This window comes from Loxodonta africana, chromosome 2 (assembly GCF_030014295.1).
Source record: "Loxodonta africana isolate mLoxAfr1 chromosome 2, mLoxAfr1.hap2, whole genome shotgun sequence".
Lineage (NCBI taxonomy): Eukaryota > Metazoa > Chordata > Mammalia > Proboscidea > Elephantidae > Loxodonta > Loxodonta africana.
Window position 1 is genome coordinate 79662327 of NC_087343.1, and position 25137 is coordinate 79687463.

Consider the following 25137-nt stretch of genomic DNA (forward strand, 5'->3'; position numbering starts at 1 on the left):
GGCAGAGACTGAGGTGACTGGAGCCACTTACACGAATGAGTAAGTCACAGGAAGGTGTCGGTTTAGGTGTTGGAAAAGAGTCAGTCTGAGGCTTGCGTTGCACTCTGCTGCCACCTTCACTTTTTTAGTCCCTCTCTTTTTCAGGGTCGCCTCTACTTTGCTCCATCTCTCTCCACTAAGTAATTGAGCGCTCTACTCTCAACCCGACCATGTGTTTAGCTTCACGCCCCAATTCTGCTTCATATCACTGCCTCCCATAGTACTTAGACGGCCACCACGACCACATGTCAGGTCTTGGATTGTAGGACACTCCACCCGGCAGACCCCCTATGGCCTTCGCCTAGGCAGTTTCCACGCTTGCGCCCCCACGGCTCTTCGACCAATAGGCAGGACCTAGTGCTGGGACTCGAGTGGTCATTGGCTGGTTGAACCGTGGTGAGAGATGGTGCGGTGCCTGTTCTCTGCACAGATGAGAGCTGTGGGCGGTTGTTAAGGCGACCGTTCGTGACGTGGAGCCGTCAGGCGGAGCAGTCCCCAGGTGATTGGCTAGACGATCGGACGATCCTTTCTTATTGGTCGCGGGCTCTCCCGGCTCCGTGCGTGCGTAAGTCGAAGGTTTCTTCCGCTCCGCGCCTCCGTTGACTGGAGGTAGCCGGAACGCCGGCGACCGGGTTCGGTGGCCTCTAGTGAGATCGGGAGGTGAGGCGGGCGGTGGCCCTAAAGGGGCACTGGGGAGGTAGGTGGGAGCGGGATTGGGCCTCGTTGGTAGTGGTTTTCGAGCTTCTCTGACCCTGGGAAGTGGCTGCCGGCCGCTCCTGTCGAGCCGGCTGGAGCTGCGTTTGCGGCTTGGTCGGTGTGGCTGCCCGCCCGTGGGCAGTGAGAGGAGACGCCCTTGAGGCCCGGCCGGTCGAACGGCAGACGGCACCACTGTCAGGGGCGCCCGGGGCCTGACGGGGCCTGAGGAGTGGTCGGCATCCGGCCTCTTCGTGACCGCCGTCACCATGGGTGTACTGGCGGGGCGTGCCCCCGTTTGGCGGTTCTGTCCAAGGTGGTCAGTGCTGGCCGCACAGTCACGGTCACCGGGGCTCCGGCCGGAGGGGGTGTCAGACAGGGTGACCACAGAGGCCTCTTGGTTCGAGGAATGCTGCGGGGCTGCGGGGCTGCGGGGCGGTCCGGCCGTCAGCTCACGAAAAAAAAACTCACGGAGAGGACGGAAAATGAATCTGTACGGTCCACGGCTGGCTCACGGCCAGGCGCTGCTGTTCCTCAGCACCTTTTAAGCAACGGGGAAAATCTCCGTAAATGCTGCTGGCTGACTCAGAGCCGTGGAAGAACCGGCGATCTGTATACATGTGTCCGATTATTTCACGACGAACGGTTGAGGGGTTGCAGAGTCCTCTAAGGACTCGCTCAAAGTCTCAAATGGTTTCTTTTTCTTGTGAGGGGAGTAGTCTGTTTGGTACTGGTGTCTTTTAGTTCATACCTTGTAGATTTCTCAGATTTAGTTATGGTTAGGAAAAATTACCTTGGAGGTTGAAAAATAGAACGATTTCTGCGGTACCAGGAGGTCCATGTACTTCATCTAAAATGCTCCTTTGAAATATTTCAGGGTTTTGAAGACATGCCTTCTTAGACTTGCTCCAGAAAATTTGTAGGAAACCTTTGTTTCTGGTTCATACTAAATAATTGTGCATAATTCCAGCGTCTCACAAGGTAAACAATGTAATTTTTGTTTGGTTATTTGTGAATTTACATTCTGGTCCATGCAGTAAAAGACGTTTTCTGATTTAGAGATTACCTAGCAAAAGCCTGGGCAGTACTTTGGGGATAGACTGGATTTTGCAGGCCTGCTTTCTTGTAGTGTCTTTCCAGGATTTATGATAAACTTGGCAGTAAGTAAAAATAGGAATTAGCAAAAAGGGAGTTTAAACATAATGATTATTCATAGATTAAATCATTAACGTATGAAAACTGTTGTGTGCATGGCACAACCATTTCAAAATAAAGTGTGTGTGTGTTTCTTTTGGTCTAGTTTCATAATAGCCACATTATAGAATCTATTTGGGTTGACTTATATGAAATTGCTGATGTTTGGAATTTGACCATTTCTTACCTACAAAAATGAAAGTTTTATACTGCTTCACTTAATACTCTCTTTGTCAGAGATCTTTGGAACTCTGGCTTCATCCTAATGAAGCTCTTTTATTGATGAAGAAGCAAGTGAATGAAAAGAGATGTGACTTACGCAGTCACACAGGTAGCATATAATAGAACTGGGTGTAGAATCCACATTTCCTCATTTTGAGTGCAGGTTTTTTTTTTTTTTTTTCCCCTTCTAGGATACTAGGCTGAGAGCAGAATGCTAGATCCTGTTGGGTTTAGAAACAACAGCAGTATAAACCATGGCTCTTGCCTTCAAAGAGACAGAACACACACATTAATTTGAGAACAATGTAAGACAGTTCATAATCAAGTACTGGGATGTGTAGGACAGGAGAAGTGTTGAGTAGGAGGAGAGAATCAGTAGGGTGCCAAAGTATCCTTTTTTGCAATTAGCCATGCTAGGTGGTTTGTGTAGCAGTTTGAATTAGACTTTTAAGGATTCCGTTCTTTTAAAGTCTGGGAAATGCTTGAAACATACTTAAGCAAGGCATATGTTGCTTATTTAACCTGTTTTTTAAAATAAAATTGCAGCATGTTATAAATGCTGTCCGTTGAATTTACATGAGCTAGCCTACTAGGGCCATTTGCAACTGCTTTTTTTTTAAGCCTACTAGGGCCATTTGCAACTGCTTGTGAATGTGGAGGATTGCGTTGTATAGCATGTAAATGTGTTGCATAATCAGAAATAGGGAGGGTACTCATGAGAGATGAGATTGTTTACAATTATGACACATCTGCATGCATTTGACGGCTCAGTTCGTATTTTCAAGTAGGTGGTATTCTGGTTTGGAAATGATTCAGAGAATCATGTGTAATTTTCTCCCTGAAAGTTACAAAGACTACACCTAGGAAAAAACTGTTGCATAGTTGACAATGCTACCATGAAATCTTTTGAGGGAAAACATAATGTGCCTCATGTATAATTATGAGTTAATAATGGTAAACCACTTGTGATTAAATTGAGCTTCCTTCCAGCTAGCAGTTCAAGTTGTAATGCAACTGAATTAACTTTTTTTTTTTCTCATTGTCCTTTAGATGAAGGTTTACAGAGCAAGCTAACTTCTCATTAAACAGTACACGTATTGTTTTATGGCTTTGATTACCAACCCCATGACATGTCAACACTCTCCCTTCTTGACCTTGGGTTCCCTACTTATCAGCTTTCCTCTCCCCTCCTGCCTTCTAGTCCTTGCCTCTGGGCTCCTGTGCCCCTTTAGTCTTGTTTTGTTTTATGGGCCTGTCTAAGCTTTGACTGAAGGGTTAACTGCAGGAGTGACTTAATTTCAGAGCTGAAGGGGTGTCCGGGGGCCATACTCCCAGGGTTTCTCCAGTCTGAATTAACTTTTCAATAATGAAAAAGTTTCAAAGAGTAACTTTGTTTGATAGGGAATAATCTAAGTTGAGGGCCTTTTTTGGAAAGGGGTTAGAAATCATTTTGACATAGTTTAATATTGTGGTACAAATATATATATTATATATATATACACACACACACATAACAAGACATTTGTCATTTCAACATTTTTTACATGTACACGTCTTTGGAATTAATTACGTTTATTGTTTGTGCAACCATCATCACAATTAATTCCTGTATTTTTTTTAGCACCCCTAATAGCACCTCAGTGCCACCTAGGCAGTAACTCCGCCTCATTTTGACATAGTTCTGAAACTTGTTTTTAGTTAATTCACTTTCTGGAACATCGATGCTAATTGATTCTTTAGACTAGCTAGTAGGTTTTTTTTTTTAATTTAAAAGTAAGAAGGAACTATGTGATAGTAGACTATCGTAAGGCTTTTGGTTGTAATCTTCGGTAGGATTAAAGCTCTCCAGTACTCTTTAAGTCCCACCACCACCGGTTGCCCCAGTACCTACTAATTTAATGGAAAGTATTTGTTTATTTTCTAGCATAGGTACATAAAATGTAGCTTCTACCCCCCCCACCCCTAAAATATGTTCTTGAATTGCTTGTATTCAGCCTTTATCTGGCGAGGGGGAATATTATATCCATAGCTAGGAGACTTAAAAAAGAAAAGTCATCTTTAGGTCTGTTTCAAGATGTGCCAATAAAATGCACGTGCTATAAAGTTGCTTTGAGTCAGAATCGCATCTATGGCAACAGGTATAGTTTAAGAATTTGTTTTTAATTAAACATGTGTTTATCGAACAGCTGCTGTATGTGAGTGCAAGGTGCTGAAGGGTAAAATGGTAAGACACAGGGTGGAAGGTTAAAAAAAGCATGAATAAACTCAGGCAAATGCGTGACACATTTATGTACCTTAGTGGGTGCCAGCCATTTTAAATTTCAACCTACATGTTATGTTGGACCCATTACACACATGTATAGTTTCATGAAACATACTACATACTACATGCTTTATCCTCGGCTGTTTTTTATGTGATTGTTTCTTATTTTATTTTAAAAAAATAGTTCTGATTCACAAAATTGATTTCATGATCTAATGAAGGGTTGCGACATGCGGTTTGAAAACCAATTATGGCATGTAGATGTGTTGTACAATCATGGAGAAATAGGGAGGATACTTGTGAGAGATGAGATTGCCTAGCTGATGGCTTGGTATGGTTGAAGTGTAGAAAACATGGATTGCTATAGTGAGAGATGAGGTTTGTTATTGATTTGGTTCCTAATAGCTACTCTTCCTTCAGCCCTTTAAAATTAGATGGCTTAATGTCTGTTTTTCCTTAATTTGTTGCCTTTTTATTTTCTGTCTTCAGTAAGTCAGTTCCTGTCTTAGTTATTATCATTAATTTGAGATTAATTCATTCATTCTTGCCAGGGTGGCAGTAAATTGGCTTACATTTTAAACTTTAGTTTTAATTGATTTTCATGGGTAGTTAGTATGCTTTATCATAAGCATTAATTTTAATGTAAGAAGCAGGGCCTGCAAGTTCCAGTATTAAAGGTCAGTGGCTACATTAGATTAAAAAAATCAGAATATCAAAATTATTATTTAGCCAACAAACATGGGGAAATTTAGTCAAGGCAGTCATTAAATCAAAATTATATATAAATTCTGATGGGAATATTTTGAATGATATAGATACATACTTTGGCCAGGTCTTTTTCTGCTACTACTCTAGCAGTTTGATTAGCTATTCATTTGAGAAGTTTTCACATCTAATGCTTTTCCTTTGGTCTTCTAGTCTCATTGTTGATTCTGCCAGAAGAAAAGCAGCCACTACAACAAAATTACAAGTCTTTTTGTTAATGTGGAGAAATCCATCAGAAAAAAACTTTTCTCTGGTAGCAGCAACATTAGGAAGGTTTTGCTAGTGGCATACCATATATGTTGGATGAAGTAAAAAAAGTTAATGCTCTTGAACTTATGAAGTAAGATGGTGATTTATTTATAGGAGGACACTTCTTTGGTAATTTACGTTATATGTAACCAGAGTGTGGAGAATGAAGAGGGAGCTTACATACATTTTATATCAGGGTAATTAGAAAATCAATGTGAATCGTTGTTTCTCACTTTTGTTTTCTGCTTTATTGCTCTCCTCTTTGGCTCAGATAGTATCATGCGCTGAGGATATTTATTTGGTTTGACCTTAGATGCTTAAATAAATACAGTTTTTAAGAAAGAGTTGCTTTTAACTTGGTTGCCAGTGAGTAATAGGATTTAAGTGTTGTGAGTAAAGAAGTAATAACAGAGTCTTTTTATTTTAATTTTATAATTCTTTTCCTGAATAATGAGGAACATTGTCAAAGAGTATTATTCATATGTACCAGACACTGTGCATACAAAACAGAATTTACAGCCCACTTTTTTTAAAATACAGTGAAACAATCTAAATGCTCACACTTGATATTCCTTCCAGGATCCAAGGACCCTGTAGCTACAATGTTGTCAAGACTTTTCCGAATGCATGGCCTCTTTGTGGCTTCCCATCCTTGGGAAGTCATAGTGGGAACGGTGACACTAACCATCTGTATGATGTCCATGAACATGTTTACTGGCAATGATAAGATCTGTGGTTGGAATTATGAGTGTCCAAAGTTTGAAGAGGTTAGTGAAATTAATTTGATGTTGACTGAAGTAATGTTTTGAATTTGCAGAGTGTCTTATTTTAGAGACCATATATAGAAAAATGTTATGAGAAAAATCTTTATTTTATATTCATGAATTTACCTCATCTCCATTTACTTATATATTATGGAAATGTACTAGAAATAGTTTTGTGTTCTCTGCACAAATGAGTGTAATTGGCTTTCTTTGAGAATTACAGCTCTTTAAGTAACAATTGCAAATTATTGTGATGATATATTGGCTTAACACAGTAGATTATTTAAAAATCAGATTTAAATTTTTATTTGTGTATTTAATAATTTTATTTGACTTGATATTTTCTTAATTTATATTACTATGATAATATGTAAACTATTGATGCATACAAAATAAAAATTCTTAGTTTTGATTATTTTAAAAGCTATCAAAGTTTTTTTTCCCTGTGTGTCTCCCAATAGGATGTTTTGAGCAGTGACATTATAATTCTGACAATAACACGATGCATAGCAATCCTCTATATTTACTTCCAGTTCCAGAATTTACGTCAACTTGGATCGAAATATATTTTGGGTAATAATTTTATATGTTTAACTTTTTGTGTGCTATCAGATTTTTTTTTTCTTTTTGCTGTCAAAATATACCTGTTGGTTTAAATCATGTGTATGGAAATGTGTATTGCTGAAAGTGTGCTGCTTGCATTCAATAGTTTATTTTCTTTTATTGGGGGCTAAACATTACATAAATTTGAGACCTTAATAATCTAAAGAGAAATAGTATTGTTTCCGTCAAAATATTATATGAGACTAAACGTTATTGTTTGTGTAATAAAGGCTGAAACTCTGATTTGTTGAATTTTGTCATTTTAGGTATTGCTGGCCTCTTCACAATTTTCTCAAGTTTCGTATTTAGTACAGTTGTCATTCATTTCTTAGATAAAGAATTGACAGGCTTGAAGTAAGTATTTATAGCCTAAATATGCTTTTTTCCATCATGCGTTTTAAGAGCGTTTTCCTCCATGTTATAAAGTTAATACATAAATTTTCAGAAGTTTAGAATATATGGGGAAAAAATGTCATATAATCTTACTATTAGCCAATTTTAATACCTGTTAATAACATTTTTATAAATACTTTATGCCTAATAATAGTTTATGATCTTCTTTCCATGTTAAGCTTATTATTTGTCATGGCTGTGTTCTACTGTAGAAATATAATTTATTGACTTAATCCTCTAGGTGTGGATATTTAGGCTAACTTCCCTCCATTTAACTTCCTTGTCAGGAATATCTTTGTAGCTAAATTTTTCGTCATATTCATTTCCTTAGGACATATTCCTAGAATTGGGCTAGTGGCTGTGCAGATTTTTAGAGCTTTTAACTACCAGTTTACCCTCCAGACAAGTTGTTTAGTTGATCTTTCCACAAGTAATGATTAATGAAAAAGAAAGAAACATGTCCTACTTTCATTCCCCCCCATGCTACATTTTTACTAAGGATAATGTTTTGCCATACAATTATCAAAATGTGTTTCTGTGTAAACATATTTACACTTTTTTTTTAAATCACACTTTTAATATTAAAGTTTTTTTTTTTTAACAAATACTGTGTTTAGCTTTGGGAATGCCAAAGAAATATAGAATATATCTTCTAGTCTACACAAAGATACAGATAGTAGAGTGTATATTTACTAGAGTATCATACCATGTGTAGGGGAAGAAAAGGTTGTTTCTAAAAGAATTATTTTAACCATATTTTTTCCTTAATTACATACACCTAATCGTCTTGTGTTTTTTGTTTTTTTTTTTCTTCTCAGTGAAGCTTTGCCCTTTTTCCTACTTTTGATCGACCTTTCCAGAGCAAGTACATTAGCTAAGTTCGCTCTCAGTTCTAATTCGCAGGTAAGTATTATTTACAAGACAGGAATATGAATAGTATTCCTTTTTCTTTCTCTTTTCCAGTTTGTTTCCATTAATAGAAAGGATAAATAGGGTTTCTTCATAGCCCAAGATTTAGGAGTTGTCCAAATTTCAAGTTAAATTGTCAAGTCCTAAGACTGGTCTTCATAAGTGCCCCAGGAAAAGTCTTGTTTTTCTGCATCTCAACCATAATTCCATCACTTCTGGAATTTGGAATCTTCCCCATTTTCCTTTTTGAAGATTTGCAGATACTATGAGTCAGAATCGACTCAACGGCACTGGGTTTCTGGGTATGGTAATACAAGTTTTGGATAAATAGGAATGTCTACTTAGTGAAACACATCAGAGGTTAGAACAGGATATGATGGAAGAAAGCCACAGAATAGATTTATGTCTAAACCACTTGAATTAACACCAGCATTATTTCCTATTTAAAGCTTTATTAATCACTTTAAAGAATTTAACATTTTTAACAATATTATATTAGTATCTGAATATAAAATAGTACATTGTTCTGCCCTGATTTATGTATTTGTTGAATGTTTATGATCCTTTGAACATGTTAAGAAAATTATGATTATTTGAACATATTGACAGGATGTTATTTAGGTTTTACAATATCAACATGGTCTCATACAAATTTTGCAACTAAGAGCTTCCGTCACTGGTAGCCAAAATGCAAAATTTTATAGAACTTAATTATGTGGGATTTAAATGACAGGATTGATGCAGCACCTCATCCCCAAAAATACTCATTAGCTAGGGAAGCAGGGCATTATATGTCTTCTTTGTTTTATCGTCATCGACATTATTAGCATTCTTTGCATCTTGAATGCCTGTTAGCCTTATTGTATATTTTTTCATTGAATATAAATTAGATTTCAGTATAAATCCTAGAATGCACTCTAACCTTTTAAAAATTATTTTGTACCTTACCTTATTGATATGTTTGGTCTGTGTTTCAGGATGAAGTAAGGGAAAATATTGCTCGTGGAATGGCAATTTTAGGTCCCACGTTCACCCTTGATGCTCTTGTTGAATGTCTTGTGATTGGAGTGGGTACCATGTCAGGTCAGTAAACAGTTTTTAATATGCTAAAAAATATTTGTATAAAGAGTAAAAACTGTCTTAGATTTGCATTTCTTATTCTTAAATTCTGACTTTTAACAGTCTGACATTACTCTTAAAATTTTTCAGTTGTATGAATATATGGGTATATCAGACCTGTCAGCTGTGGTGACAGGTTGTTTATTTATTTTCCATTATTGCTATCTCTTCTTCTGTCCCAGTCTTTCGGTGGCTTTCTTTTTGGTGTTTTTTAACCAAGATTGTATTCCAAGGCCCATTTGAAAAGCAGCTTCCAGTTCCTGCTATTGCCTAAACTAAATTAATGACTTGATTCCTTGCATTTTAATTGTCACCTGGAAGAGTCTGGAGTTGGACAGATCTGAGTTGGAAACGTCTCATAGGGCAGTTGGGCAGGTCTAATCAGAACAGTATCTAGTATGTCTTAGCAAGTTCCCGGCATTAGTTTAAACACGTGTATTTCCTCATCCTTATAGGATAAAAATTGTGGCCTGGCGTGAAAATTTGCCAGAATGAATGTATCATGCAATTGTGGAGGTTTTCTAAACATTAGGAATAGATGTTATGGCTTTGTAATAAAGACCACACTTAGATAACTATTATTTTTGGTGTATTTCCTGGCGCCTTATTTTTTTATTTGTATAGCACATTGAGTGTCCTCAATAAGGACAAGTAAGTTATCTAACTTTTAATGGATTAATTGGCCGTCATTGTTAGTTGAGTTCTCTTCACTGGATATTATATATATTAAATAGATATCTGTATTAAATATATAATGTTTCTTCTAACATCGTGAGGGTAGATTTATTACTGTTCATCCAGTTATTTGATCTGTCGTTCAACAAAGATTTTTATGGAGACTGTTTTTTTGGGACAAAGCAAGGAAGGATGCATGGAGAACACAGGGTAGCTGCATGAGTTACCATTGCAGAGAGAGAAGTAGTAGTACCCAGGCTGGGAAAGCTTTGGTTAAGTATGATTTTGATGGCTCTGAGTTTGAAAGATTATATTCAACTGCTGTATAAAATGAAGGTTGTTCATAATGCTCTTATTATAATTTTGTATTCTCTTGAATTTCCAAATTTGAGAGTGATTACTGTAAAATTAAAAAAGACATTTGCTTTCGTTCTATTATTCAGTTGGTTGAACATTACAATTCAGAAAATAAAGTATAACTTGAGTTCTTGATATCAGTTATTCTAGTGAGAGAGTAGGATTAGGTAATCGAAGGTTTTTTCCTGCTCTATAATTGTGTTATCTTTTATTCGAGATTACGAACTGATACCTTAAACAGTTTATAGTGGAATGGTTGTTAAATTTTAGTCTTGAGTTGCCATTTTAAATTATATAATTTCGAACAGATCAGTGAAATTAACCAAGATATAGGAATTTCAGCAGGCGCCAAAGAAGTTATATTGAAATTAGAGTTTATTCATACACATAAGATATGTTATTTATTATGATGGTCTATCAGGAACGGTGTAACTGGCAGTATGTCCTAGTTTTATAAAAAGTTTTTAGTCTGCAGAATTACTTACGTGGTAACAAAAGGAATTGGATCGGTAGTATAGCCGTAGGGGGTTTTGCTCCATTGGAATAGCCTGTCCCGAATACCCTTGTCTCAAAACAAATAATTGAGGTACTACCAATTGATAAAAGAGGATTGGAAATTTATCTGCTTATCACATGTTAAGTAAACACTACCACTGTGCCTAGCCTTGTGATGTTGGAGACATGGAGAAGACAAAGTCTCTGCCCTTGAGTAGTTATTTCTGCTGTGTTCTGAGGGTGGCATTACCTTTGAGCTGTTAGTTATTTTTCCGGTAGATGGCAAAGAGCTTATTGTACTAATATATACGTGTATCTGTCTACCTGCAAGAAGTGACCTTGTGATGTGCATAGCATTAAAAATACACATACTTTACAAAATGTAAATTTAATTTTTCTTTAACCAGGGGTGCGTCAACTTGAAATTATGTGCTGTTTTGGCTGCATGTCAGTTCTTGCCAACTACTTCGTGTTCATGACTTTCTTTCCAGCTTGTGTGTCCTTGGTGTTAGAGGTAAGAGCAGTTCTTACTTTTGGCGTTAGTAGACGAGTAATATTTCTCATCACATCAGTTTGTCTAGATAGAATCAGTGCCTTGAATACATCAGTACCTAATGCAACACCGACTTACTTTGTAGCTTTCTCGGGAAAGCCGTGAGGGTCGCCCAATTTGGCAGCTCAGCCATTTTGCCCGAGTATTAGAAGAGGAAGAAAATAAACCAAATCCTGTAACTCAGAGGGTCAAGATGATTATGGTAATTACATGGTTTTCTTTTTCCTTCAGTGTCTTTGGTTCCAGTGTTATATTCTGCTTTTTAAAAATAATTTTTTCCTACTGTACCTTTGTGCAATTTTAGGCTCTTTCACTGATGTTCTGTCCTCTTCTTCCTCTTTTCTTAACGTGTTCCTCATTTCTTTGAGGCTCCTGGTCTTGATTAGTCTCTCTCCACTGAACAAATTTTCAAGTTCCTCTACCTTCTGTCTTTGAAAACCAGTGCTTTGGGAAGTTTTCGGTCATATAATGGGGTCACCAAGTTAGTCACGTAGCAAGTTCACAGGCTTTTTTTTCATGGTAAGGCAGGGCGGTGAAAGATACTGTCTGGTATCCTGTTGTCGGGAATAAAAAAATATTAGATTCCATTGATAGATGATACATGAGCCCAAACAAATTGTCTAGAATAACACATTCCTGGGCAGTGTTAAGGGCTACAAATCTAAAGAACTTTTGCTTTACGTAACCTAATTTTTAAAATTTTGTTTCAGTCTCTAGGCTTGGTTCTTGTTCATGCTCACAGTCGCTGGATAGCTGATCCTTCTCCTCAAAACACTACAGCAGAAAATTCTAAGGTTTCATTAGAATTAGATGAAAATGTGTCCAAGAGAATTGAACCAAATGTTTCCCTCTGGCAATTTTATCTCTCTAAGTAAGTTAACTATGGCCTGTTTTGTTACATGTTAATCATAACCCTTTGTGCTCTTATATGTTTGGTGCCTTTTATATTGCTTCTGAATAATAACATTTTAATTTACTTTCTTTTATTTAGAATGGTCAGCATGGATATTGAACAAGTTATTACTCTAAGTTTAGCTCTCCTTCTGGCTGTCAAGTACATCTTCTTTGAACAAGCTGAGACTGAGTCTACACTCTCATTAAAAAATCCTATCACATCTCCTGTAGTGACCCAAAAGAAGGTCCCAGACAATTGTTGTAGACGTGAACCTCTACTGGTCAGAAATAACCAGAAAGTGCATGTGGTGGAGGAGGAGATGGGGATAAACCGAGAAAGAAAAGGTGATTTTTTTTTTTTTAATGCTCTTCACTGTCAGTTCCTCCAGTGCTGATTTCTGAAAAAATTGAGCCTGTTTTAAAAATTGTGATCTTATGTTCAGTGTTCTGAGATTTCTTTTGGTCTCTTGAACAGTTGAAGTTATAAAACCCTTAGTGACGGAAACTGACACCTCAAACAGAGCAACATTTGTGGTTGGTAACGCTTCCTTATTCGGTACTTCACCAGCACTGGAGACACAGGAACCTGAAATTAAACTTCCCAGGGAGCCTCGACCTAATGAAGAATGTCTGCAGATACTTGGGAGTGCAGAGGTGAGGAAAATAAAACAAAATCAAGTTTGACATCTTTCTTTAAGAAGGAGCTTTTGTGCCTAGGAAATCCTATAGGGCAGTTCTGCTCTGTCACATGGGGTCGCTATGAGTTGGAATTGACTCATTGGCAGACGACGACAACACATTCATAGATAAATGTATACTTGATAGCCACAAAAGTGGGCTAAAAAAAAAAAAGCTTTTGTTTTGAATCATCTGACATTTAATAAAGGAAGGAAGAAACTACTGGTACCTACTAAGCTCTAAGCATGGTGTTACATGGTTTACAGATAACTCTCTTATCTATTTATTCCCCACAACCTGGGAAGTAGTAGAACGATCTCTATCTTTTAAATGAGAAAGCTGAGGCTCCAGGAGGCTTAGGTAATGTTACATCTAGGAAACGGCAAAGCTGGGGACAGAGTCCAGGATTTTCTTACTCCAGAGTCAGTAGTCTTTCTAGTTTATTACTGTATATCATAAAGGTGAGCAACTGCTGTTTTCTCATACATGTGGTAAGGCCTGAAAAAGGTTTAACATGACAGTGAGTTTCAAAAAAAGTTTGGTTGTCTTTACCAGTGAATGTTATGTTCACGAGGAAGCTGGTTTTCCTTTCTGAGATTGGAATGGGATGTTCTGCCTGCGTGACCATATGAGGCCACTCATGCTTCAGGGGGACTATTGTGTGTGTTTCAGCCGTATCTGCTTAATCTGGTTAATTCTTAATTTGTGTGCATAAGTGTGAACGGGGAGTGTGTCTGGTTTTCTGCATTGCTTTCCTTCCTCTCATTCCTGTTAGCATATATTAACTAAACTACCTCAGTATCTGAACTAGCTCACTGTATATAGGATTCGCAAGATTTAGAGAGTAGGCATCAGAATCTTAATTATGGATTTTCTTTTCTGCGAACCTCACAAATTTTAATGTGTTGGTTATATATTTGTTTAGTTTTCACACTTATATAAAGAATTTGCTTTAATTTTGATATTTCTATTTCTACTCAAATCACCCACCTCCTTAGAACCCCAAACCCCTTTATGTTCTCTTCTTGTGGCGCTTGTGTTTTAGCTGTTTAGAGCTGGTCTTCTCAGCTGGACTATGTCTTTTTGAGGGTCAGGACTTGTACACAATAGGTTCTAAGTAAGTAAATATTGGTTGGTTTCCATTGATTAACCTGTGGAGCAGGTAAATTTAGTTTACAGATGCGGTCTCAGACTTAGAGAGGGCAGCAGAGTAGGGGAGTGCTGGGATTTATAGCTTGAATCTTCTCTTTTGTCTTTGGGATGGTGCTCTTTATTGCCTCCTAAAACAAGCCAGAACAAGCTAGTTCAGATGGGGATTGAACACAGACTAGTCAAGGAATAATATTTTCAGTATTAATTTGTACTGCTTTGTTGTTGTTTGTTGCCGTTGAGTCAGCTCTGCCCCAGTGAGAACAAGGGAAATTCAGTGAGATGTACCGCTTTACTATAAGTAACTTAACAGTGTGATCTTCCAACCACTGGCTTCTTTTCTTCTATGTAAAGTGGTTTTAAGCTTCCAGCTTTAAAGGCAAATGTAGTCTCTTGGTAGGTTAGCTGGTGAATTTATTGTTATTCAGCATGAATATGTATTTTGGCTAGGCAGAATGCTCTGTGCTTGAATATGTTTCATCTTCATTCTCTAATCATATAGCTTTGAATCGAACCAAGTCATTGTTCTCTGAATGCAGTCTCCAATTTTGGGTCCCTGTGTTCCTGTCACCTGAGGTACCCTCCTATCTCCAGGTGTTTATATCTTTAGGGCAAACGGATGCAGCCTTGTCTTTGAAACCTTCTTCAGTTTCTTCAACTGGAAGTCATCTCTTTTTTGTCTTTTAATGGCAGTTGTACCTTGCTGCCTTTGTCACAAGTTTACATGATTATCTTGATCATTAGACATCAAGCCCTTCCAAAGCTGAGCCTGCATCTCGAGAGCCTTATATAGAATAGGTGCTCAGTAAATTTTAAAAGAATGGATTTGCATTGGTAATCCACATACTAATTTATGTTCTTTATAGCTTGATAGTCTTTGGAAAAATCGGATTAATGTTAATGCTTACAAAGATCACATGTTTCACCACCATAAACAGTTAGAAGCAACCAAACAAACCAAAGGAAAAATATTGGCAACTTGTATCTAAGACTTAAGGGCTAATCTCCCTAATACATAAAGAACTTCTACAAATTGATGAGACTAACAATCCAGTTTTTAAAAGCAAGCAGATGTTGACCATCCTCCCTCATAACAGAATTAAAACTATACAAAATACTTTCATTCATCAGACTGTCAAAAATCTAAAAGCTTAATAATGTGTTGAGGTGGGGAAAAGCACGTTCTCTTAAATTGCTGGTAAGAAGGGAATTTGGCCATATTTATTAAAATGATATATTTTGATCCTTTGACCCAGCACTTACAGAAATTTATACTTAAAATCACACCTGTGTGAAATGATGTATGTATGAAGTTATTCATTTCAATATCCTTTGTAATAGAAAAATTTTAGAAATAAACTAAATGTTCTTTAGGGGACCAGCTAAATTATGGCACATTGACAATGGAATATTACTCAGGTGTACAATAGCACATCTATACAATGGAATATTACTCAGGTGTAACAAAGAATGAAGAAACTCTTCACGTATAGATGTGGAAAAAGCTTCAAGATATACATTACATGAAAAAAATAAAATGTATGCTACTGTTTTACTTAAAAAGAGAAAAATTACATATAAAATTTGAGTATGTATAAAAAAAATCTCTAGAAGGATACATGATAAAGTAAAACAGTGGTTACCTGTTTCCCAATTTGAATGTAGGTAGAGAAGAACTGGGTGGAGGGAAGGGCTGGGAGGAAGACTTTTTGTTATATATACCTTTTTATACTCTTTAATTTTTTAACTATGTGAATGTATTTAAAATATTAAAAATAAAGTTTACAGAAATTTACACGTTTCATTTAATAGCTGCTACATATCACACATACTTGAACCTTGCTAAATCACATTTATTTTTCTTAATGTGTATTAATGCAGTAAATCTTTACATTCTAAAAACTGCAGTAACATGGCATTTATAATATTTTCATTTGGCATGATTTGTATTATTATACAAATTTGTCTTTGTTTTACAAAAACTACAGTGATATGTTATAAAGGATTTATATTTTAATTAGGAATTATTTATATTAAATTAATTATTTATTATGAATAATGTGTAATACAGTCTTTCAAATCTTTTGTCATCGTCTTCCACTCTCCCATTTTTTTTTTTTTTTCTCTTTCATTTCTTTAGAAAGGTGCGAAATTCCTTAGTGATGCTGAGGTCATCAGACTAGTTAATGCTAAGCATATCCCAGCTTACAAATTGGAAACTCTGATGGAAACCCATGAACGAGGTGTATCTATTCGCCGACAGATACTTTCTGAAAAGCTTCCAGAGCCTTCTTCTCTCCAGTATCTACCTTATAGGGACTATAATTACTCCTTGGTAGGTTATTTTCTTGATTAGAGAGGGTTTGGTTTGAAGCTTTTCGATCTTTTTTTTTTTTTTTTTGACTAGCCTTTGATGTATGCATAGTTTTGTAAGTCATTTTTCTCCTTAAAGTAATTTTTATTCTGTGTATGATGTCAGTTCCAACTCATGGTGATCCATGTGTTACTGATTATAACTGTCCCATAGGGTTTTCTTGGCTGTAATCTTTATGGAAGCAGACAGCCAGGCCTTATGATGTAGGTCATAAAAATTTTAAATATTTTTCCTGCTTTTGTTTACAGTCACTACTCAAATATTAGTATTTTAAACACTTTTAAAGGGTAAATAAAAAAATCATTTTTGAAAAAATGTACTTAAGGATTAAGTTTGAAGAAAGTCATTAATGACAAGGGCTGAGATAAGTTACTATGCATTTACAGTACAGAATTTTGCTTAATGCCTGACTTTACCTTTTAGGTGATGGGAGCTTGTTGTGAAAATGTTATTGGATATATGCCCATCCCTGTTGGAGTGGCAGGACCTCTGTGTTTGGATGGCAAAGAATTTCAGGTTCCAATGGCAACAACAGAAGGTTGTCTTGTAGCCAGCACTAACAGAGGCTGCAGAGCAATAGGTGTAAGTTGGCCTTTACATATTTGCCTGTTTTAAGATAAAAGTACCCCAGGCAAGGCAACAGGAAGAGATTTGGGGACAGTCGAGGACAGCTTTTGGGACAAGCAGAAGTGTTTTCAGGATTAATATGTGCTCTGTAACATACTCTACGTAGCTTGGTGGAGGTGCCAGCAGCCGAGTCCTTGCCGATGGGATGACTCGTGGCCCAGTTGTGCGTCTTCCTCGTGCTTGTGACTCTGCAGAAGTGAAAGCCTGGCTTGACACAGCTGAAGGGTTCACAGTGATGAAGGAGGCGTTTGACAGCACCAGCAGGTATGTGAGTGCATTTGTGTGTTGGTTGATGTTTATTTCAGAACTAATGCCATTTCCTATGGTTGCTAAACATAACTGTTAAAATATTGCCTTCTTAAGATAACATAACCAAATAGCAACTTTATATCCATTAATTCAAAATGAGTAATATTAATGCTTGGTTGGGAAAAAAATGTTGATCTAAATGAATACAGAGGTGAATTAGGAAAAAAAAAACTATTAAGTTTATATGTTGGTTTCAGAAGGCTCACTTTCATTAGACAGTTATTTTGCCCCAGGGGAGTTCTGGCAGGCAGGATAGAAGTAATTATTAGTGTAGGTGATTCACTTTGAATGCAGAGGTTGAGTTTACAAACATGCATAATGAATACAAGTGATACACTAAGACAGTTCAGGCTAGTATGTTTGTGTTCCTTTGGGCCTTTTAAGTTTATCTTTTATGAAATGATTCTCTGCAGGTCGCTCTTGTGGCACCAAAGAGTGAGATGGTTGGAAGAGTATCCCTAATATGTTCTGTAGTTAAAGAAGGGAGCCCTGATAGCACTGTGGTTAAGCGTTCAGCTGCTAACCAAAAGGTCGGCAGTTTGAATCCACCAGCTGTTCCTTGGAAATGCTATGGGGCAGTTCTGTTCTGCCCTGTAGTATAGGGTCGCTATGAGTCGAAATCAAGACATTCAATAAGTAATCTCATGGACTTTTCCCTTATGTGTAAAATGAGGTGACTGAACTAGAGTTTAAAATAACTTCCATGTTCTTAAGAAAATGAAGTAAAAAAACCTTCACTTCTTTTGCTTACAGATTTGCACGTCTACAGAAAATTCATGCAAGTTTGGCTGGACGCAACCTTTATATTCGTTTCCAGTCCAGGACAGGTGATGCCATGGGGATGAATATGATTTCAAAGGTGAGCATGGATAGACTGTATCTGAAAGGATGCAGAGAGCTTGTAAGAATGGTTGTCCCAGGAGAGTGGGACTGGGTGGCAGGAGACGGGTGGGAGGCACACTAAGTTTTTACTTTATGTCCTTCTGTACTTTTGAATTTTGTATCATGTATATATGTTACTTATTCAGAGAATTAATTGATTAAGAATGTTCTTTATTGAAAAGCAAATATTGGTCGATGTTTATAAATCAGGCATTTGTTCATTGGTATTGTTTGTATTTGATATATTTAATTTAGACTTGGCATTATACATATTCTGGGTCTACTCACAATGGTTGGGAAGAGTCTTAGAATTAATATTTCAAAACTTTGTCCTGTAAATCTTGAAACTGACCTCTTCCAAGAGACTTCAAGACATACAGTTAAGAGACAGGAGTCCCTGGGTGGTACGAACAGTTACTGTGCTCAGCTGCTAGCCAAAAAGCTGGAGGTTTAAGTCTACCCAAAAGTGACTCGGAAGAAAGGCCTGGCAGTGTATGTCTAAAAAATCAGCCATCGAAAACCCTGTGGAGCACAGTTCTACTCTGACACACATGGGGTTGCCATGAGTCAGAATTAATTCACCGGCAACTGATTTGTTTGTTTTTGAATTTAAGAGGCCAGCTATAGTTCATGTCATGGCCTCTCTCTCTTAGTTATCTATGTCTAAGAAGGTTGTGCATGGCCTACGTTTTCTTCTGCTGATATGTGGTTATCTATCAGACACAAATGTAAAACATTAAAATCAACTTTGGGCTTTTTATCTGTTATGAAACGACTCTCCGTAGCTCCCTCTTATGGCACCAGAGAATGAGACAGTTGGCTAGTTAGGCTAACAAAGTTTATTTTGTGATTTACGTGTTTATAAGGACCACTAGTAAAGAGAGGGAGCCCTGGTGGCATAGTGGTTAAGAGATCGGCTGGTAACCAAAAGGTCAGCAGTTCAAATCCATCAGCCGTTCCTTGGAAACCCTACGGGGCGGTTCTCCTCTGTCCTGTAGGGTTGTTCTGAGTTGGAACCAACTTGATGGCACCTAACAGCAACAACAAAAGTAAAGAGAGAGACTAGTGACTATATGCGTAAGCTTTAAAAATTGTCAATAGGTATGGTTTTGAGTATTGAGGTGTGAGTTGTTAACTTCAGTTAATTGGAAGTCACCGGAAGGTTTGTTGATATTTTATGTAATGTAAATCCCAACGACTTTCCATTACTGACAGGACTAACTTTAATGATCCACTTCTTTTTATTGGCTTGGTATCTTTCACTTTTAGGTAACGATTTAATGAATAGAAGATGGAATTTATTACATGTTGAAAATGGATTGAGTTTGTCATTTCCCAGTGACGAATGACTTTTTCTTGTATTCTCATTGAATATTTTTTAATAGTTTGAATTATATTCTCATTTTTTATTCTTAGCTACATATTATTCATCAATGCCTGCAAAGAACTTGGTTCTCATACTTGGAAAGAAATGTATTATGAATCTATACTTAACTGAGAAATTAGTCACTGTAATGGTTAATAAAAGCGCTGTTATTTTGTACTCATTTTCTTTGAAGTATAGTTATTGTAATTAGAAATATTTCATAGATACAAATAAAAGTCTTCTGATCTGTAAAGGTGAATAGTTTGTGCATTTTAATATAACGTACTTTTTTTTTTCCTTGTTAATAGGGTACAGAGAAAGCTCTTTCAAAACTTCGTGAGCTTTTCCCTGACATGCAGATTCTAGCAGTTAGTGGCAACTATTGTACTGACAAGAAACCTGCTGCTATAAATTGGATAGAAGGAAGAGGAAAGTCTGTTGTTTGTGAAGCTGTCATTCCAGCCAAGGTGGTCAGAGAAGTGAGTGATCAGATGAATATTTTGCTGATCTTCCATTGGATTAAAAAATTGGGGAAAGGAGTATTAACATTTTAGGCAAAGTTTAACATGTGGGAATATGTTTTACAAAGAAGATGACTATTTTATCTTACCTTGCCCATCTGTCTGGATGTGGAATTACAGTAACAAGCTTTACTGATAACTCTCTTTATTGAGGACTGGGGTTTCAGTGTCACTGGAGGTAGGTAGATCTGGGTGATGCTCCTCTGAATCTTTAGGGGGCGAATGTGAAATGCACACAACTCTGTTTTCTAGGTATTAAAGACTACTACAGAAGCTATGATTGAGGTAAACATTAATAAGAATCTGGTGGGCTCTGCCATGGCCGGGAGCATCGGAGGCTACAATGCCCACGCGGCAAATATCGTAACTGCTATCTACATCGCGTGTGGACAGGTGAGGTCTCCAGACTGCACTTCTCTTCTGTTCTGCTGTCCTAAGTGAGGGAAGTACATTTTATATTTTTTCTTTTTGTCCCCAGGACGCGGCACAGAATGTTGGTAGCTCAAACTGTATTACCTTAATGGAAGCGAGCGGTCCCACAAGTGAAGATTTGTATATCAGTTGTACCATGCCATCTATAGAAATAGGAACTGTGGGTGGTGGGACCAACCTACTACCTCAGCAAGCCTGTTTGCAGGTATGAAGCATCAGGCGCAGAGTTTCATGACTTCAAACTCAGTTCTGACTCCCTGGAATTCTGTTTCTGCCTGGCACTATGTATCACTCACCTCAGTATGTTTCAGCTGGTCTTTTGGTGCTTTTGTTTCCCATCAGCCTAATCCATTGTGCCCAAATAAGCATGCTCAGGCATATATTTAATAAATTCAGAACATGGATTAAGATCATATGCTGAATGGTTCATGTACTCTGAGCAAATGCACTGCCAGCCAGGCTGTGGGTATTATGTCAGCTGTGGTATATACATTGTTTGTACTGGCTGTCAAATCTTGCAAATTTAGTGCTTCCAGTGGACTTTAGTTCTAGTCTGCTGCCATCGTAGTTGCCCTTATTTTAGTTGATTTAGCAATAAATTGTTTCTCATGACATTAAGGGTAAATTTGCTGTTTGGCTGCAGATGTTAGGTGTTCAGGGAGCCTGCAGAGACAATCCTGGGGAAAATGCCCGGCAGCTTGCCAGAATCGTGTGTGCCACGGTAATGGCTGGGGAGTTGTCACTGATGGCAGCATTGGCAGCAGGACATCTTGTCCAAAGTCACATGATTCACAACAGGTAAGACTTAGAGATGTAGTAAACGTGTTTCCTCTATAGTTAAAAAAAAAAAAAGCAGTATAAAAGCTGATTACTTAGATAATAGTTCCAACCTAAAACTCTGTGTTGCTTCTATTTTGTATATCACTGCTTTGTCTTTTTCTGCCACAGGTCAAAGGTTAATTTACAAGACCTTCAAGGAACTTGCACAAAGAAAACAGCTTGAATAGCCCGACAGTCATGAACTGAAACACGGGCAGTGGGTTCTAAAGGACTAACATAAAATCTGTGAATTAAAAAGTTCAATGCGATATCTTGTTGAGGATGAATAGATGTGATCAGTGAGACAACTGGTTTTGGGCTCTTGCAGAGAGGTCTGAGGTCCGCCTTTCTATGGACAGTCCTCAGATCCGAAAACAGCTTCAGGCTTTACATGCTGTGTTCTTTGGAAAGATCTCAACATGGATATTATTATGCTTTAAAGCATCACGGATGGTAATCTACAGCTCACTTCTGAAAGAGAATACAACTGGAAAAAAGTGTCTTGATGAAATTCATTAAGTTTATGGTAATCAGTGTTAGATTTTTCCCCTGGGTTGAAAATGGGTTTTTAAATTATACTGTAGCTGACTTTATAGTTAAATTATTAAGTCTGGGTTGTAGAACGTTAAGAAATAAGAACTAAGTTTATTTTTTGTGAACTAATACTTCATTTGGTGCTGGTCTATCTTGATTTTTGGGGGTAACTTTTAAACATTATTCTTCAGAAGGGGACCTGCTTTCTTCAAGAGAAGAATTAGTCTTATTCCCAAACTACAGAATAATGTGCTAAGCAAGGCTAAATAGTACTCTAGCAAGAAAACAAATAACTGCATTTATTGCTACAGGCTATTTGTTCAGAGAGGTCTCTTGTCCAAATGTAAATGTTTGTCTAGATTGGCTATATCACATCGTTCAGCATAAAGCTTGAAGAAATGCAGTTTTGTGCTCTTTACTACAGATACAAGGGCTCTTAATGTTCAAAAAGGTGACTGATTACTGACTATAAACATGTCTGTGACCTCTCAGAACTCAAAGCGTGGAAAACACGAGTTTGAAAGGAAATACCAATTCTCTAAGCCAATGGAAATTTCTTAAAAGACATTTAGGTGAAAAATCTAGATAGCTTTTTGTAAACAATTGTATCAAACCTGTATATGTTGTAATAAAGTTTCTTATGCAAGGAGTTTCTTGAAAGTGTTCAAGAGGTAAATACAAATCAACTTATATACTGATAAAATACTCCAGTTTGAGTTGGAGAAGATAGTGTTCTTTAATGTTGTCCAGAAAACCCTGGCTTGCTTGTCAAGCCTAATGAAAGGGAAAGTCTGCTTAAAGAGCCAGTGAAAAAGCCACGTGAATGGCCGTGGATGAGCGTGCATTGTTCCTGTGGCCAGGAGGTTGGTGACTGAAATATTCACACAGGGCTCTTTGATGGACCCATAAAAGCTCTCAGCTTCCTCAGGGGGTCAGCAAAGTTGTTGAATCTTAATTTTTTTTTTTAAATGTACAAGTTTTATATAAATAATAAAGAACTCCTTATTTTATATTACATCTGATGTTTTAAATGTTGGTCTTGGAAAGCTGATGTCTCATTAGGCGATGAACTTTGTAAAACATTCCAGTAATGCTTTTGGCAGCATGGAGAGCCTCCGAGTGATTGTGTCTGCTGCATTGTTTTGGAAGATTCACGTTTTCTGTTGTATGGAACGTTTAAATTGCTTCTGTTCTGACTTTTCAGCCAGTGACTTCTTATTTATCTGAACTTTTCACGGAAGTGGCAGTGAAAAGTACGTTGAATGTTCATTTTGGTGACTGTAACTAATATCTTGCTAAATTAATGTTTTGTATAATTACTGAATTGTATACATTTTGTTATAGAGCACATTTTTCCAGTTCTAGTAAATTATGAAAAGGAAATTAATACTGGTGAGTGGTCACCTTTTTTATCTGGAGTAACCCTAGGCCTGAGGCCTGGAAGCTTGTAAAGATTGGCTAGAGTAGTGACCGGGAATTCATGTTAGGAGTCCTATGACCATTTATTGTTCTCCGTTATATTCTCCAACTCTACATTAATGGCAGGTTGGTGTTAAATATGCACTAAAATTAGTGGATTTGGTTTGTTTCACATAGACCTGTCACTGCTTGTATTCTCAAGTGGTGCTTACTGCCTGTGCTTATCTGGTTGTAACCTGCTGTGTGGGATAAGACTGAATTTAAAATGATAAATTATCCTTTCCTCCTCCCTCTTAGTATACCCGTTACACCTTCAGAGATGAGTGGTTACACTTTACGTGGTCTGCTCCATTAGTTGCATAACTATTTGAAAAGGAATACTGCTTCTGAACCAGCAGCATTCTTGGTGGGTCCCTAGGCTTTACAACCTAGTCATTGTAGAAAAGACAAGATGCTTTTTTTTTGTTGTTTATACTGAAAATTTTCTCTGAATAGTATTAGGTCACAAATACTAGTGCTGGGGGTCTGCTGGTTCTCAACTTCCATTTGCTTGCAAGCAACAGAAACCAATTCTGGCTAATTAAGCAAAGTAGGAATTTATTAGCAGGCTGGGGTGATGGGAAGAGGGGAGAGAAACGTTTCGGGGAAGTGGTCAGAGCCAAGGCTGCTCCTGGGTGTCAGGAAGTAGGAATTATAGAATTGGTTTACTTCCAATGGGTATAATTGGTTCTGAACACACTCACTGAGATTTAAAAAAAAAAAAAAAAGCCAATCATTTCTTATTCTTCAGGATTTAGAGTCCTGGAAAAGAGTCGAATTGTTGAATGAAGTACTATCTGCTGGCCATACTGAGGTCCAAGAGGAAAGGATCTGGTGGCCCCATAGGCTGTGATAGTGGGAGGCGGGCGCTTGGATTATCATCTGAACCAGACTACTTTTGGATATTGGGGGTGGGAGGGTTGGTTGGGAGTAAGAGGGGATAAAGATGGGGTAGCCAGAACAGCCATTATAAGCATGCATACAAACTACTGTAATAGCTGAATTAGAGAGGGGCTGGAGATCTGTAGGGCTCAGTATATCTGAGATTGGCCTTTTAGGAGAGCTGACCTATTTATTTGCAATTATAGACTACCCCTGTGCTGTAAAAGGTGTGTGTGAGCCATTAAGAACTAAGGCCCAGGTACTAGAAAATCAGCTTGAATTTTTCTCCTAAAATGACCTATGATCGCCCCGTATGGTCAGCTGAGCAAAGCAGCCTGGGCAGAAAGACAATGAAGATGTTTCCATCCCCCTTTCTGCTTGGGTTAATTGATGAGGAGTGAGATGCATGTGGAAACATGATTTCTCCTCAGGAGAAGATAGAGAATTAAATCTAAAGGGAACATCTCACATTGAAGGGTCTGAGCTCAAATGAGAGGACACAGAACAGTGAAACACATTCAATATTACCAATCCAGAAGTACAGAAGGTTGAAGTGACAGCAGTAAGTTCATTGTAGAGTTTTTTTTTTTTTCCTCAAGATTATGGAAACTATGCTGAATAATATGAATTCTGAAACTATGCTTCTGTTTGGACAAGGCTGAAATTTATTAATAATGAACTTGGCCCAATTAGGGGAAAAAAAATTAATGGATAACCTCTACTCTAAAGCCAAGAGAAGATGGCAAACTCCTTAGTGCAGTTATTTAAGATTGCGTTTTCATTTTGGTGTACCTGGAACATACACAGCCCTGAGCAATACTGGGAGGTGCTGATAGAGCTATGGGTATGGGTCCTCTTGTCAGGGTCTAGAAGTTTTCAAATGGCTGCTCCCTAAGGCCAGTAGAATAGAGCCTTGCTG

General features: G+C 37.5%; 1 protein-coding gene across 6 annotated transcripts; it reads left to right on the plus strand.

Moving 5' to 3' along the window:
- The first annotated feature begins 569 nt into the window (after nucleotides 1-569).
- On the plus strand, nucleotides 570-23265 carry HMGCR (3-hydroxy-3-methylglutaryl-CoA reductase). Of its 6 annotated transcripts, none has more exons than XM_064273175.1 (21): nucleotides 577-699; nucleotides 1610-1713; nucleotides 6005-6192; nucleotides 6651-6762; nucleotides 7059-7146; nucleotides 8004-8088; nucleotides 9072-9177; nucleotides 11148-11254; nucleotides 11379-11495; nucleotides 12004-12164; nucleotides 12285-12532; nucleotides 12663-12841; nucleotides 16155-16349; nucleotides 16812-16970; nucleotides 17122-17279; nucleotides 18078-18183; nucleotides 19881-20051; nucleotides 20346-20486; nucleotides 20572-20730; nucleotides 21169-21323; nucleotides 21474-23265. In XM_064273175.1, exons 3-21 carry the CDS (start codon nucleotides 6028-6030, stop codon nucleotides 21526-21528), a joined length of 2667 nt encoding a protein of 888 aa, XP_064129245.1. In that variant the 5' UTR covers nucleotides 577-699; nucleotides 1610-1713; nucleotides 6005-6027; the 3' UTR covers nucleotides 21529-23265. The 6 variants fall into 6 exon arrangements, with proteins under 6 accessions (XP_064129226.1, XP_064129263.1, XP_064129245.1 ...); XM_064273183.1 differs by lacking the exon at nucleotides 577-699 and adding an exon at nucleotides 719-736; XM_064273156.1 differs by lacking the exon at nucleotides 1610-1713 and having other exon boundaries at nucleotides 570-699.
- Nucleotides 23266-25137: the final 1872 nt, after the last annotated feature.